The sequence below is a fragment of the Clupea harengus genome, chromosome 11 (assembly GCF_900700415.2).
Source record: "Clupea harengus chromosome 11, Ch_v2.0.2, whole genome shotgun sequence".
Lineage (NCBI taxonomy): Eukaryota > Metazoa > Chordata > Actinopteri > Clupeiformes > Clupeidae > Clupea > Clupea harengus.
This window is the reverse complement of record NC_045162.1, coordinates 22,927,881-22,940,428: the sequence shown is the minus strand read 5'-3', so window position 1 is coordinate 22,940,428 and position 12,548 is coordinate 22,927,881. Positions and strand designations below refer to the sequence as shown.

Below are 12,548 nucleotides of genomic sequence, written 5' to 3'. Positions count from 1 at the left end.
TTATTATTATTGTGTGGAGAGGCTTTTATTTAAATAACTGGTTTTTCTACCCTTTGATAACATGCAGTTTAGTCTTGTGTGTATACTGTACATTGTCTTCCAATACCGTGAGAAAAATGATGGAATAATGGATGGACTGAAACTTCTGACCAACAAAGTGTTAAGCTGATTATGAATTTTATATAAACCCACATCAGTATTATTTTTATTATGATTATGGTTAGCAGACGTAGCTGTAGTCTTGTTGTGTTTTGGGGGCATTAACTGAAATCAGAGATATATTTGTACAAAGTGATTAAGGGATGGCTATGTTCTTCACATCCAAACTGCCCTCAATAGAAAGAATTTAATTAACTATTAATTTCACTAATAGCCAAGTTTTCAGAAAAATCTGTGGAGCAGAAAAAAAAACCTTGCCAACATTTTTTAAAGGAATATTTACATTGTACTTATGCATAATGACATTTTCAAAGTCTATAGATACTTTCTTTGGGGTCTATAGAACCTAGTTAGATGGAGTTCATTTCATTTGTTTGGGGGCCGGGGGTTGGCAATCCTTTCTTCTGTTACTTACACCCAGACACAGATGGCTCTGACTTCCTGGTTGGGCACAGTTTTAACGTCTTGGGTGCGCCCTGTGTTTCTCTTGTGTATCTTCATTATGTCACGTGACCATGAACGAATCACCATGGCGATGCTTCCTTAAAAACAAACCTTCACTGTGCTGCACCTGGTACTTCAGCCCGCTGCCCTTTCTGCTTCTGTGAGAGATGTGAGCACACGGGAGCGGTCTCACAGTCCCCCTTCCCCTCGGCTTAATAACCCCCTGTCTAGACTCGACACAGGACAAGAAAACTCCCGAATGCAATAGAGACCAATTGACATGAGTAAGGGGTGTTTTTTTATTCGTGAAAAGAGGGGAAATTGAAGAGAAAAAAAAAAAACAGCACACAGATAGCATTTATGTGGGCGATTATACTTAGTATGTAGTATGAGAATAGACATACAGGTATTTAGACAAAAATGACATGGTTTATCTAAATGTGTGATAAACTCAAACACTGTATTGCACGATTTTTATATATAAAGAGAAGAAAAGCAACAGACAACTTTAGACTGTTGTCGTCTGTGCTTCTGTGATGTTTCTCTGACTGAAAGGTGCACATGTCCACAGACGGGGAGTACATGTATCAGATGATCCACATACCTCATATATTTTTGGTTATGACCTTTGCCCTTATGACCACATGCACTCAGAGAAACATTGGGTGATTTTTTGAATTATGGCCCTTACTGTGTGGGCTGGAATCATTTTCAATTTAAGGAATCAGAAGGGGACAGGGCAAAGACACAGCGCCCTCTCCTGGCCTGACAAGACGTAGCCTCTCAGCTATCGTCTGATGGGTGGGGGCAATTCATAGCTGCCTGTGGTGTCCAGTACAGTGGGGCCTCTGTTGGACAAGAGCTACTGTTAAGCATTTTATACGCTCAGTCTTAGCTCACTGGCCTGGATGACAACTCAAACTTACCAATCGAAATGCTAAAAAATACACACACACACACATATACACATACAAATACACAAGCAAGCCAGTGCAGGTGTACACCAAACAAAGCATTCAACCAAACACTCACACAAATACATTTGCATACAGGGTTGAGCTCTTCAACCTCAAATTTCTGCACTCCCCACTGTGTCAGACGCATGAAAACAAGCAGAAAGGATAGCCAACGCGTCTGACAGAAACTATTAAACTGCTATATATATACAGCAAGGCCAGTGGCTCGAGTGTCCGTAGGCCTCTCCTGTTTCAGGCATGCTGGGAACTGTGGTGCACACAGCACAGCCTATGCTGTGCTCATGCTGGCCACTTCAGACTCATCTGTTTACCCGCTGACAAAGTCAGTGACCGACACCAGAAAAAGACACATTCTGTTCTGTAAGAGTAGCACATACACAGAAAAAACAGCCCCTGTACTTGGAGAGGAGAAACTGTAGGTGTGTGTGAGTGTGGGTGGGGGCCAGCGTGTTCCTTCCTATAGAGGCAGAGGCGTGGAGAGTGTGACTGATCCAGAGAGACTTGGCTAAGGAGGGGGAAATGGGGGAGGAGGGAGGGAGGGGGGGGGGCATAGTTCAAATTCCAGGATTATGTTTCTCACCCACTTCAGAAGACTGGGATGTGCGGCGCTCTAAATTTAGACGAATGGGCCGGGGTTAGTGATGTGAGGGGAAGGAGACAGCAGATAGGTGGAACTGTGGAGAGTGGGAGAGAGGACGTGCTGACAAATGGAGATGGAAACAGTGCAAAGAGAGATGGGGAGAGACAGAGGAGGGAACGTGGGGATGTGCTCAGAAAATGGAAGACAAGGTTGTATGTGTGAAATAGGTTTTAATTTTTTATTACGAGGAGAGCCAGGAGACAGACACATTTAGGGCCCAGATATGTTTGTGGAGAGAAGCGAGAGACAGAGGGGCACAGTCTGAGGAATAACACACACACTCTCTCTCTCTCACACACACACACACAAGTGGAGAAAGAAAAGAAGTGGACCATCTCTCTGAAAAAACAAAAGATCAGTGAGTCATGATCATCAGTGTAGGCACTGTGGTTGTGTGGCCATCTTTTTCCTGTGCCTCAAGGAGGATAAAAAACATCATCATATATATATATACACAGAGTTACACCCACACAGAAATACGTATACTCTCTCTCACAAACACACACCACTCATGCCCACCTGCATACATAATTTATAATACATGTATTAATATATAACAAATATAAGTTGTAAAAGGCTTAAATAATTAATCGTTGTGATAATGCTTCTGTGTTGCCCTTTGCATATCTAATGCATGTGTTTAGTAGTCAGTCCTTGTTAGTAGCGCAACACGTCCGGCACAGTGCAGGCATAGCTAGCGGTAAACCTGTTCCTGGAAAGAGACGCTCTGCCCTTTTCATCCCTGAATCCTTTCAAACCCCACAGTGAGCCGACGACATGACAGCAGTGGCCAGATTTAAGACAATCACAGCTCTTAGTTGATCTCAAATAATAACACTTGGCAGAGAATCATATAGGAAGATATATATATATATATATATAAGCTTTGAGAGTCAAAAAACCTTCTTCCTATACCAAGAAAGACTCTGGATCTAAGCACAAAGCGTGACAACACCATGCAGAGGCTGAGAGAAGAACAGAGGCAGAACTCCCAGGGAGAGAGAGAGCTGTTTGCACTGGACGTGTGTGGGCCAAGTGTTTCAGGCTCATTGCCTCAGCACACAGAGCCATACAGACATAATGTTTGTGCTCCAGCACTCTGCCCCTGGGTGTGCCCTGATATTCACACACACTCATGCTTCTCCACAAGGCTGCCCTGTGGTCACACGTGCCAAGCGTCTCCTCAGCTAGGTTGCTAATCTAGGCTCTGAGTAGGTAGGTGGTGTGAGTGCACCTTCTTGTCACAGGTTTTTCTCCTATCTACGCTGATATTTAAGTGCACTTAAAGGGTTATGAATTTCAAATATGGTGTAGGTTCATCAATTATTTCTTGTATTTAGTAAACATTAATATCCATCAAACTATTTGTCCCTCTACAAAATCATACAGTAAAAAAACTTTTTTTCCAACTCCTCAAACACCTTGCAGTTTTTTTTTTTTTTTAATCCTCAAGCATCCTGCAGTTGGTCCTCCTGGCAATTAGGTGTCACTACTACTGTGCTGTGGCAGACATTTTTCCCAGGGGCTGTATGGAAGAGCCTGCAAGAGGAAGAGAGTCCCAGCCACGATGAGAATGCCCCCGGCGCAGCCCACACACGAAACAGACCAGGCCAGCTCGTGGTGCAGAGGGATGGTGTGATCGCTGGCCAGCAGCGCTAGCACAGACTGGTGGAACACCAGGATGGAGATGAGAACCAGGATACCTGAGAGACAGGATGGGAGGGAGAGGCAGAGATGAAGTACCATGCAAAGCTTCATACAAAGATCCCATTGACCTCAACAGGAGTTCTTCTTTTCCACATCAACAAAACGGATGGCCAAAAAGGGTTTCAAAACCTGTGTACTCTCAAAAGACCCATATAAGCATTACTGTGTCTTCTTTTAATCATTTCATGTTAACTTCTGTGTTTCATGATACATTATGCAAATCCCTCTGGTGTATGAGTGCTTTCTAAACAAAATGGCCGTGCCTTGCCTTGGCTTGGCTTTGTGGGGACAAACTGACATAGCATAGGAAAGAAGGGAGGAGAGCAGTCACCTGAGACAATGAAGCAGAAGGAGGCAGGCTTGAGGAAGAACATTACTCCTTTACTGAGGGCCATGATGATGCAGATGGCGCCCATGACCATGAGCGTGAGGCTGATCAGGGCCAACATGCCCGAAGCCACGCTCAGACCTGGGGGGGGTGCGGATCAGTTAGCCTCCTGGAGCATATAGCTCTTATTCATTCTTGCCATACTGATAGCGTGCATTTTTTTTTTTTTTTTTTTTTTAAATAAATGAGTAATCTGGAGAGACTGAGAGAAGGAATACAGATGATTTTTGGAAGAGCAGAGAGGGAGAGGGAGAAAGAGGTGAATTGGCAAACAGAAAGTGAGAGAGAGAGAGAGAGAGAGAGCTGGGTGAGGAGAGAGAAAGCAAGATATGCCTCAGTAAGCTTTGTGGGTCTGAGAGGAAAAGAGCATCAGAGAGGATAAACACTCAGAGAACGAGAGGTAGAGAGGGCAAGAGAGAGCGAGGTAGAGAGGGCAAGGGAGGGAGGGAGGAGAGAGAGAGCAAGAGAGGGAGGGGGGAGAGAGAGAGCAAGAGAGGGAGGGAGGAGAGAGAGAGCAAGAGAGGGAGGGGGGAGAGAGAGAGAGCAAGAGAGGGAGGGAGGAGAGAGAGAGAGGCAAGGTGGGGGAGGGGGGAATAGAGGGAGCAACAAAGCGGATGAACCTGACTTACTCTTATCCGTCGTCTTCTTAAAAATGACTGCATTCTCTCCAGTGGTGTAGAACTTAAAGAACGTGCAGTTCGACTCTGCACAGGGAGAGGAGAGGAGAGGAGGGAAGGAAAGGAAGGGGTGGGGGGGATGGAAATGAGGAGAGATATTAGCCTTTCAGAGAGACAGAGAAATGCACTTCAGCTGAATTCCCCTCATCCTCCGAGGCATCATCCCCTATTTATAACCCCTGTGCTGTGCTGGGGAGCGGGACGCGCACGAGCCACCAATACATGCATGCCTCACACATATGGCACTGGAGAGAAGGAGGGGGCAGGAGAAGAAGACTACGGAGAGAAAGACAGAGAGATGGGGGAGAGAAAGAGAGATGAAAAGAAAATGAAGGGGAGGCAGATGGAGAGGGAGGGGGAGAGAAAGAGGCAGATGGAAAGGGAGCTTGAAGGACAGAGAGAGAGAGAGAGAGGAAGAAAGGGGGAAAGGGAAGGAGTGCGAGGAGGAGAGGGAAAGAGAGAATGCAGCATTTGCTGGTTAATACTGCATAAGACAGACTTGCCTTCATCCCTACCTCTCACTCTTCTCTCTGTCTCTCTCCTTCTCTCTATATTTAGATGCAAGACTGTGAAGTAGTCAGATTCTTGTCAGCTTTACCCATGCAGAGTGATGACTGCCCCCCTATGAACTATGACCACTTGGTCTACAAGACAAACATTCAAAGACAACCTCTATTGCCAACGAGTACATTCACACCCACACACACACAAACAAACAGACAGACAGAGCCAATGCATAACAGTGTGTGTGTGTGTGTGTGTGTGTGTGTGTGTGTGTGTGGTGTATGGCTGGTTAGTGTATCTAGCAGTGCTTCAACCACACACTGCTGTAAACACGCTCACAAAAATACCATATGACATGTTTACAGTGTGCAAAGGTCAAACATGCTAAATCAACACAAGACAGGGTCACATTTGTTTAAAAGAAAGGGTCAAATTCTACAGTGCCCACAACAAGCAATAAAGACATGCATAGGTAGAGCTGTCCCTCACATTGTGGCAGTGAAGCTTGTGACAGAGTGGCTAATCTGTCCATCCACTGGCTAATAAGAGCATTCACAGACACATGCAATACCACACACACACACACGCACACACACACACAGGCATGCACTCATGCGCACGCACAAAAACACACGCATACACACACATACTCATTCACACGCACACGCACACACACACACACACACACACACACACACAGTACAAATGAGGACAAAGACTGAACACACATGGGAAAACAGAAGCGCTGAGGTGCACTAACAGATCAAGACGCTGACATACTGTAAAGATGTCTTCAGCTCGTGAAGAAGCAAACAGACACAAAACATGGAATGATACTCCGTAATTACATGGTGAAGACACATGGGGACATTGCCTCAATAAACTGTACACATTACAATGAGAGATATATAAAACGTAAAAACAAACCACGTACGCGTGTTCTCCAACCACCGAAACATAGGTGATGGGTCTGAGGTCACGATGCAGGCTTGCATGTGCTTGTATATTGAGTTTGTCCTATCTGTGTCTTAAACATGGGAAGGCACATGGGATGCAGCTGTTGAGCACATGAGAGCACACGGATAGGGCATGCTGGGTGAGCAAGATGTTACGCTCCCATGTGTGTCTGCACTTCAGGAAACAATTCACTGCTACGGCACAACACTTTGTATTGCACGGGATATGATAGCATCATAGCACAAGGTCAGGTATGACACAAAAGTGTTGTACGCACACTACACCTTCAATAACACAGGCATTCAGTGCTAAGAAGGACCTGGTCAGACTAATGACATATGGGCTTTAGGCTAGTCATCTTATTATCATAGTATCATTTAGTATTAAATAGTATACTATTTTCTACTCTGTTTAGTGGCTAGTAAGAATCAAATAGGCATGTAATCATTAAAATCCCTGAATAGAACAAGAGTCTAGCCTTAAGTGAAAGTCTCAATTCAGCAGCTGACGAGCATACACACTGTGCCCCCAGATCATCTGATAAAAATAATAGCATTCTTTATCCTTGTGAGCATGCACCAAGATGCCCAATGCTAAAGGAAAGAAAGATGTGAGAGCATGTTTTCCACACATAAGTAATCATGCATGTATTTGTGTAATTTGCCCCTTTCCTGCGGATAAAACAATCCCTTCTCCTTAATGACGGAATGCTCTCTTCGACGCCAGCTGACCCAGATGCATACATATACATACATTTCACAACAGGCAGCGTGTGCAGTGAGCTCATCCTATAGCGCGACCCTGCAAGGAGACTACAGCTCCGCACAGTCCAATCAGCTCCAATCAGCCACTCGCTCTCGCTCTCGCTCTCTCTCGCTCTCTCTCTCCATCTTTCTTTCTTCCTTTCTCCCTCTCTGTCTCGCTCAGCATTCACCACTGAGCCTCTCTCTGGCTCGGCAGGAGTCCTCACAGCTCCTTCAGCGCAGCGGCAGTGAATCACAATAGGCCTGAGTTCAACTGCCTGCTGCATCACTTCACACCAATTCATTCACGTCTGCCTGATAAACCGCAGTGGAGATCGAGAGAGAGAGAGGGAGAGAAAGAGAGAGAGAGAGAGAGCTACAGAGGAGTAAAAGATGAGGCGGCAATCTGACACTCTGAGCCGGGATAAAGCTGCTCTGCTCTTAAGACAAGGGAAATCATGGCCCCAGTACCATGTAATTACAGTAATTGCATATGCTTTGATGGAACTCAACAACCAGGTATTTTCCACGTGTTTTATTAAGTCCATTCATTTAACCAGTGGTTTCTTTACCACTATTATCTCTCCCTCTCTCTCTCACACACACTTTAAAACATTATCATACATTTCCATATTTTTATGGCTTTGCATGTGGTATCAGCTGTATCTACAACACTTCCACAACCTCCTGAATAGCCAATCACCCTTTTATTCCAGTCTGTGTAAGCATGAGCTTCCATCCTACATAGAGACATTAACCAAACACATTAGTTGAGGCATTCATGCTGAACTCCAGCCACAGCCTCACCAGCTCCTCTCCATCAGCTCATGCAAGCAGGCAGGCAGCTCCAGCTGGAGGGAAATGTCCTGCCTTGCAGTGCTGCATTAAAACCAAGAGCTGCGCCACTCTGGGTCCAGCTGCGGCAGTGCCTCAGTGCGCCTCAGACATGCTCACCTCCGGGCAGTTCTGACGGGCCGCAGGACTCCCTCTCGGGGTCGATGTCTGAGATCCAGAGGGAGCGTATGCAGCCCTTCCACAGGCCGTAGTGGGCTATCTCGCAGGTGTGGTTGTTGCCCAGGTGCTTGGGCTGCGCCAGCTCCACCCAGAACTCCGTGCCCACGCCCAGCACGCTCAGCATCACGCCCACCACGGCCACGAAGAAGGCCAGTTTGACCTTACACTCCTGGCTGTCACTAATCTGGGGTTTACGCCTGTTGCCGCTCCGCACGCCCCCCGCGCCCGACGCCCCGCCTCCGCCTCCTGCAGCCACGCCCATCCGCCCGTCATCCTCCTGCTGCATAAAGTAGTTGGACCACATGGCCACTTCTGCGAGGTTCGCCAGTGTGTGACAGTGATGTAGGTGAGCAGCAATGCAGAGGGGGGGGGGGGGCAGGGGGAGAGAAAGAGAGATGGAGACGGAAGGGGAGAAGAGAAGAGAAGACCACAGAGGAAGAGGAAGAGAGGGAGGAAACGGGTATTAATATTAGAGTTTCAGGGGGACAAGGACACAAATAAAATGAAGATGCTAATGATAAGACAAGAGCTAATGTTAAGTGGGTGCCAATATTAAGACGGTGGGGATAAAAGGTATTTGATAGATACTGGGGGAGAAGGCGGAACATGGATCAGAAAGGGAATCAAGAATTGAGGAGGACAGTGAAATAGAGGGATGAGTAACAATTGATGAGTACATGAGTCAAAAAGTTACCAGCAAAGGAGGAGTTGGGAGAGCAAGACCCTAAGATGCAGATGGGAGCACAAGATGGAGTAAGTTGAGTTGGGGGGGGGGCACAGAGTGAAGGCAAAGGATTGAGAAGGAATGGGGAAAGTGAAGGGGAGAGGGGGAGCGGGGTGGATGACAGAAAGAGCGTCAAAGAGCACAAAGAGCAGAGTCTGCAGGAAGAAAGAGGAAAGGGTCCAAGGGGCAGAAAGGGAGAGAGAGACAGAGAGGGGGGCAGTGAGGCCGGGACGACTGCTGAGAGCTCTACTCCATTCACCAGCCCTGGAAGAGAGGACACAAACTTGCAATTTACTGAAATAACAGCAGTATCATTTGGTTGATTGAGAGATTGGGCTCTTAAACAAATGCATGGCCAGCCAGTGTTGATAAGATCAAAGACACAGCAAGACATCTCAAAGATAGAGACATCACAGCCCAAAATACATAATATGAAACGGCAAGAATCTGTCAAGGCCTCTAGGAAATACTTATCCCAAAAAAGCAAATACCCTTTTATCCATTCACACACCTTCATACTCAAGAGGGTTGGAACAGATGGAACTCTGCATGCATACAGTACAATGCCTACAATGTCACACTGAACGCCCTCAACTTTTGTGTAAGTGGACAAAGGCAGTAATACTTTAATAAATAAAATTAAATAAAGGGTGTTGCACATGTAAAGTGATGCCAAATGGGCTGCCTTTCACAAAGACTGGCACCCGACGAATCACATGCTCATACTCCAACAGTGAAGGAGGCCAAACAGCTTGTTGGGAGCAATTGGGGTACAGTCTGTCTTGCTCATGGTGGGTTTGACATGAGCTCAGGAGGTTCCAGAGCAGACTCTCTCTTCAGTTGCCAGTTGACCTCTCTTTCACCTGAATTACTGTCGCTACAGCTATGCAAGTTTCAATATCTGCATAAAGATGTACCTTTCTGAAGAATATTTGAAATGTCCAAGCATTGCCAATGATATGATCAAATCAGTATCTAGAATGGATCATATTTGCAAATAATGACAAAGTGTCAAAATGGATGCAGGACCTTGTTTTTTTTCGCAATTGCTTTGCACCTGAAATACGTAGTGATTACATACAAGTAAGGGGTGATATTATTAATTTACAGTTATAAGGATAACAAAAATGTATTTCTTGCTTTCTAAAAGTTATTTTAATTTTGATTTCCCCTACATTTCTATTTTTTGAGTTTCATGACTGTTTTTTCTTCTCTTTCTTATTGTTTAGTATTATTATATTCTTTTTGACCATTCTGCACTGAGCACTTGATGGTTAGGGGCATCACATTCATACCCACCAAAATTTATGCAGCAGCTTTTCTTGAATGTAATGCCCAAAGAATTGTGGCGCAAAATCCAGGTAGTGATTGGCACAGAGAAGAGGAGTGTCCTTCCAGTGAGATTAATGCTAGCTTCACAAGATAATAATAATAACTTCGACCACTGAGCCTGTGCAGTGTTTAGGGAAGCTGGCTGCCAGAATGCTTGCATAGCACAGGAGATTTGCTTTATCTGGGTCACATGACTATCTCCATTTTGACCCTTAACAATCTCTGGGTGACCTGTTATAAGCCAGCTTCATTTGACTTTACTCCCCCACATTTGATCAGAAGCCATTTTAAGATGTCACAAATACCCGAGCATTACATGTGCTGATAGGTCCTGTCCAACTGTGGCAATGTCCTTTCATGTCCTTTTGAGTGTGTGGTGTAGTGTGGGTGTATGTGTGAAGAGCTCACAGTGTGGGCATGTATGTTATAGGTTTGTTTGGTTTTTATGTGAAAAAATTATATTTGAATTAAACTAGCTTTAACTGACAGGTAAACAAAGAAGGTCACTTTTGGAGTGAAAGAAAAAGAAACAAGGCCAGAGTCAAAGGGAGAAAGTGGGAGAGGGAAAAAGAGAGGTGTTAATACAACTCACTGGCAGACAGACAACACGGCTAAAAGTCATTAACACTGTGCCAATCGTTGAAGGGGGAGAGACACCACAACTGGGGTCACTAATGCTGCACATATGCTGCGAGGCTACTACCCAAACTGAATGTAACGTGCCAAAAAGGAGCAGTATCCCCAGGGGAACACATAAACAGCTGCAAGATTGCAACCGCACACTTATGCATATTATACTCTTTGAGAGAAGCAGATGCATGTGCATGCTCAAATACATGCATATATATACTGTATATATATATATATATATATGCATGTATTTGAGCATATGTATATATACACATACAAAGTTTTTACATGACTACTAGAATATTTATATTTTAGGGTTACCTCTAAAAATACAGAAAGCTTGGCATCTACAGTATTGGAACATGGGGCTGAGAGCTCTAGTTCACAGTTCACAAAACTGTCAGCAAGCTTGTGGGTAACCGTAGCTCAGCCAGTAATGCAACAACAGCAACAACTGTAAACATGGTTCGCAACATTAGCACTTTTAGGACACTATGGTCTGGATAACGGCTGCCTCTTTCAAAATTGGCAGCAAGGAAGTCCGTCTGACAACTTTGGCTGCCATAATGGAAGGGATCAATTATCATCTTTCAGTGAAGATCTAACAAACATATGCATGGATGCAACCACACACACAGGGAACGTCTTCTATAAAGGATATCACCCTCCACATTTACACATGTATTACATTATAAACACCATAATATATTATATTATTACCATATGATAACGCTGCTTCATATATTTAACCTATCATAGATTGTTTTGTTTTTATTTGAACGAGTTTTGACTCCAAACTTCCACAACTGTGACAAAACTCCACTCGTCAACTCCTGGTAAATTGTTTATAATATTTATTTAAAAATACAAAATGTTTAAAGAGCGTGTGAGTGAAAATACCACTGCTGTCATATTTGTTTCCCATTTCTGTCCTGACAAGTGTTTTAATAGTGCTGACAAGCATTGGTTTAACGCCCAACTAAATGTCCAGTAATAGAAACTCAGTTCAGTTTATCAAAGTTAAAACCCCTGTTGTCATTGAAACACATCATATTACAGCCATTCAAAGAGCTATCAAAGTCACTGGATAGCCATAGCAACAATGAGAAAATGTGTTCTGACCTGCTTGGTGTGTTGTTCAGTTCTGAGGAAGAGACACATGAAACTTAACTGTAAGAGTAACAGAGAGGAGGGGAGTGACAGCAAGAGAGAGAGAGAGAGAGGGAGAGAGAGGAGAGAAGGAGAGAGAGAAAGGGGTGTGGTTTCATAGGCTCATATATGTGTACACATATAAGCTTGCAGAAACCACACACTTGTCCCACCTGTGATCGTAAGACTTGTGATCAAGAGATGTGTTTGTGTTTGGCCATGTGAGGCCAAAAACACTCTGAGTGAGAGAGGGATGGAGAGAGATAGATAGAGAGAGAGAGAGAGAGAGAGAGTGTGTGTGTGTGTGTGTGTGTGTGTGTGTGTGTAGGCTATTTTGGACAACCACCTGTTAATGACATTAAATGCGAGTGTGAGTTGGGGTGAAGAGATAGTGGACTGTTAATATTCGGAAAGCAATGCTTGATGTAAACCTTGCCAAAATAAGCCAAGAAAAGCAAGGGGAGCATGAGAGAACAATGGACTACAGAATATAATTGGCTGCC

The 12,548-nt window shown here is 44.6% G+C and overlaps 2 protein-coding genes across 3 annotated transcripts in view; one reads left to right on the top strand and one right to left on the bottom strand.

The window, feature by feature from the left end:
- Positions 1–1,109, top strand: part of cacng8b (calcium channel, voltage-dependent, gamma subunit 8b) — a 15,310-nt gene extending 14,201 nt beyond the window's left edge. The window contains exon 6 of the mRNA XM_012821146.3: positions 1–1,109. This exon is cut by the window's left edge and continues 1,443 nt beyond it. The gene's annotated coding sequence lies outside the window, so the exon portion shown is untranslated.
- A 1,264-nt stretch (positions 1,110–2,373) lies between these two features.
- On the bottom strand, positions 2,374–12,124 carry cacng6b (calcium channel, voltage-dependent, gamma subunit 6b). 2 transcript variants are annotated; one of them, XM_012821550.3, is made up of 6 exons: positions 12,019–12,124; positions 8,905–9,198; positions 8,151–8,522; positions 4,945–5,019; positions 4,259–4,396; positions 2,374–3,923 (listed from the first exon to the last, which is right to left on the bottom strand). In XM_012821550.3, the coding sequence occupies exons 3-6, from the start codon at positions 8,512–8,514 to the stop codon at positions 3,700–3,702; spliced, it is 801 nt and encodes a 266-aa protein (XP_012677004.1). In that variant the 5' UTR covers positions 8,515–8,522; positions 8,905–9,198; positions 12,019–12,124; the 3' UTR covers positions 2,374–3,699. The 2 variants fall into 2 exon arrangements, with proteins under 2 accessions (XP_012677004.1, XP_012676995.1); XM_012821541.3 differs by lacking the exon at positions 12,019–12,124 and having other exon boundaries at positions 8,905–9,432.
- Positions 12,125–12,548: the final 424 nt, after the last annotated feature.

Coding starts and splice junctions, on each gene's coding strand:
- cacng6b (XM_012821541.3), bottom strand. CDS start 9,328: ATGTCTTGCTGTGTCTTTGATCTTATCAACACTGGCTGGCCATGCATT. Junction 8,523..8,904: donor TCCCAACTCCTCCTTTGCTG/GTAACTTTTTGA, acceptor CGAACCTCGCAG/AAGTGGCCATGTGGTCCAAC. Junction 5,020..8,150: donor CCCGTCAGAACTGCCCGGAG/GTGAGCATGTCT, acceptor CTCCCTGTGCAG/AGTCGAACTGCACGTTCTTT.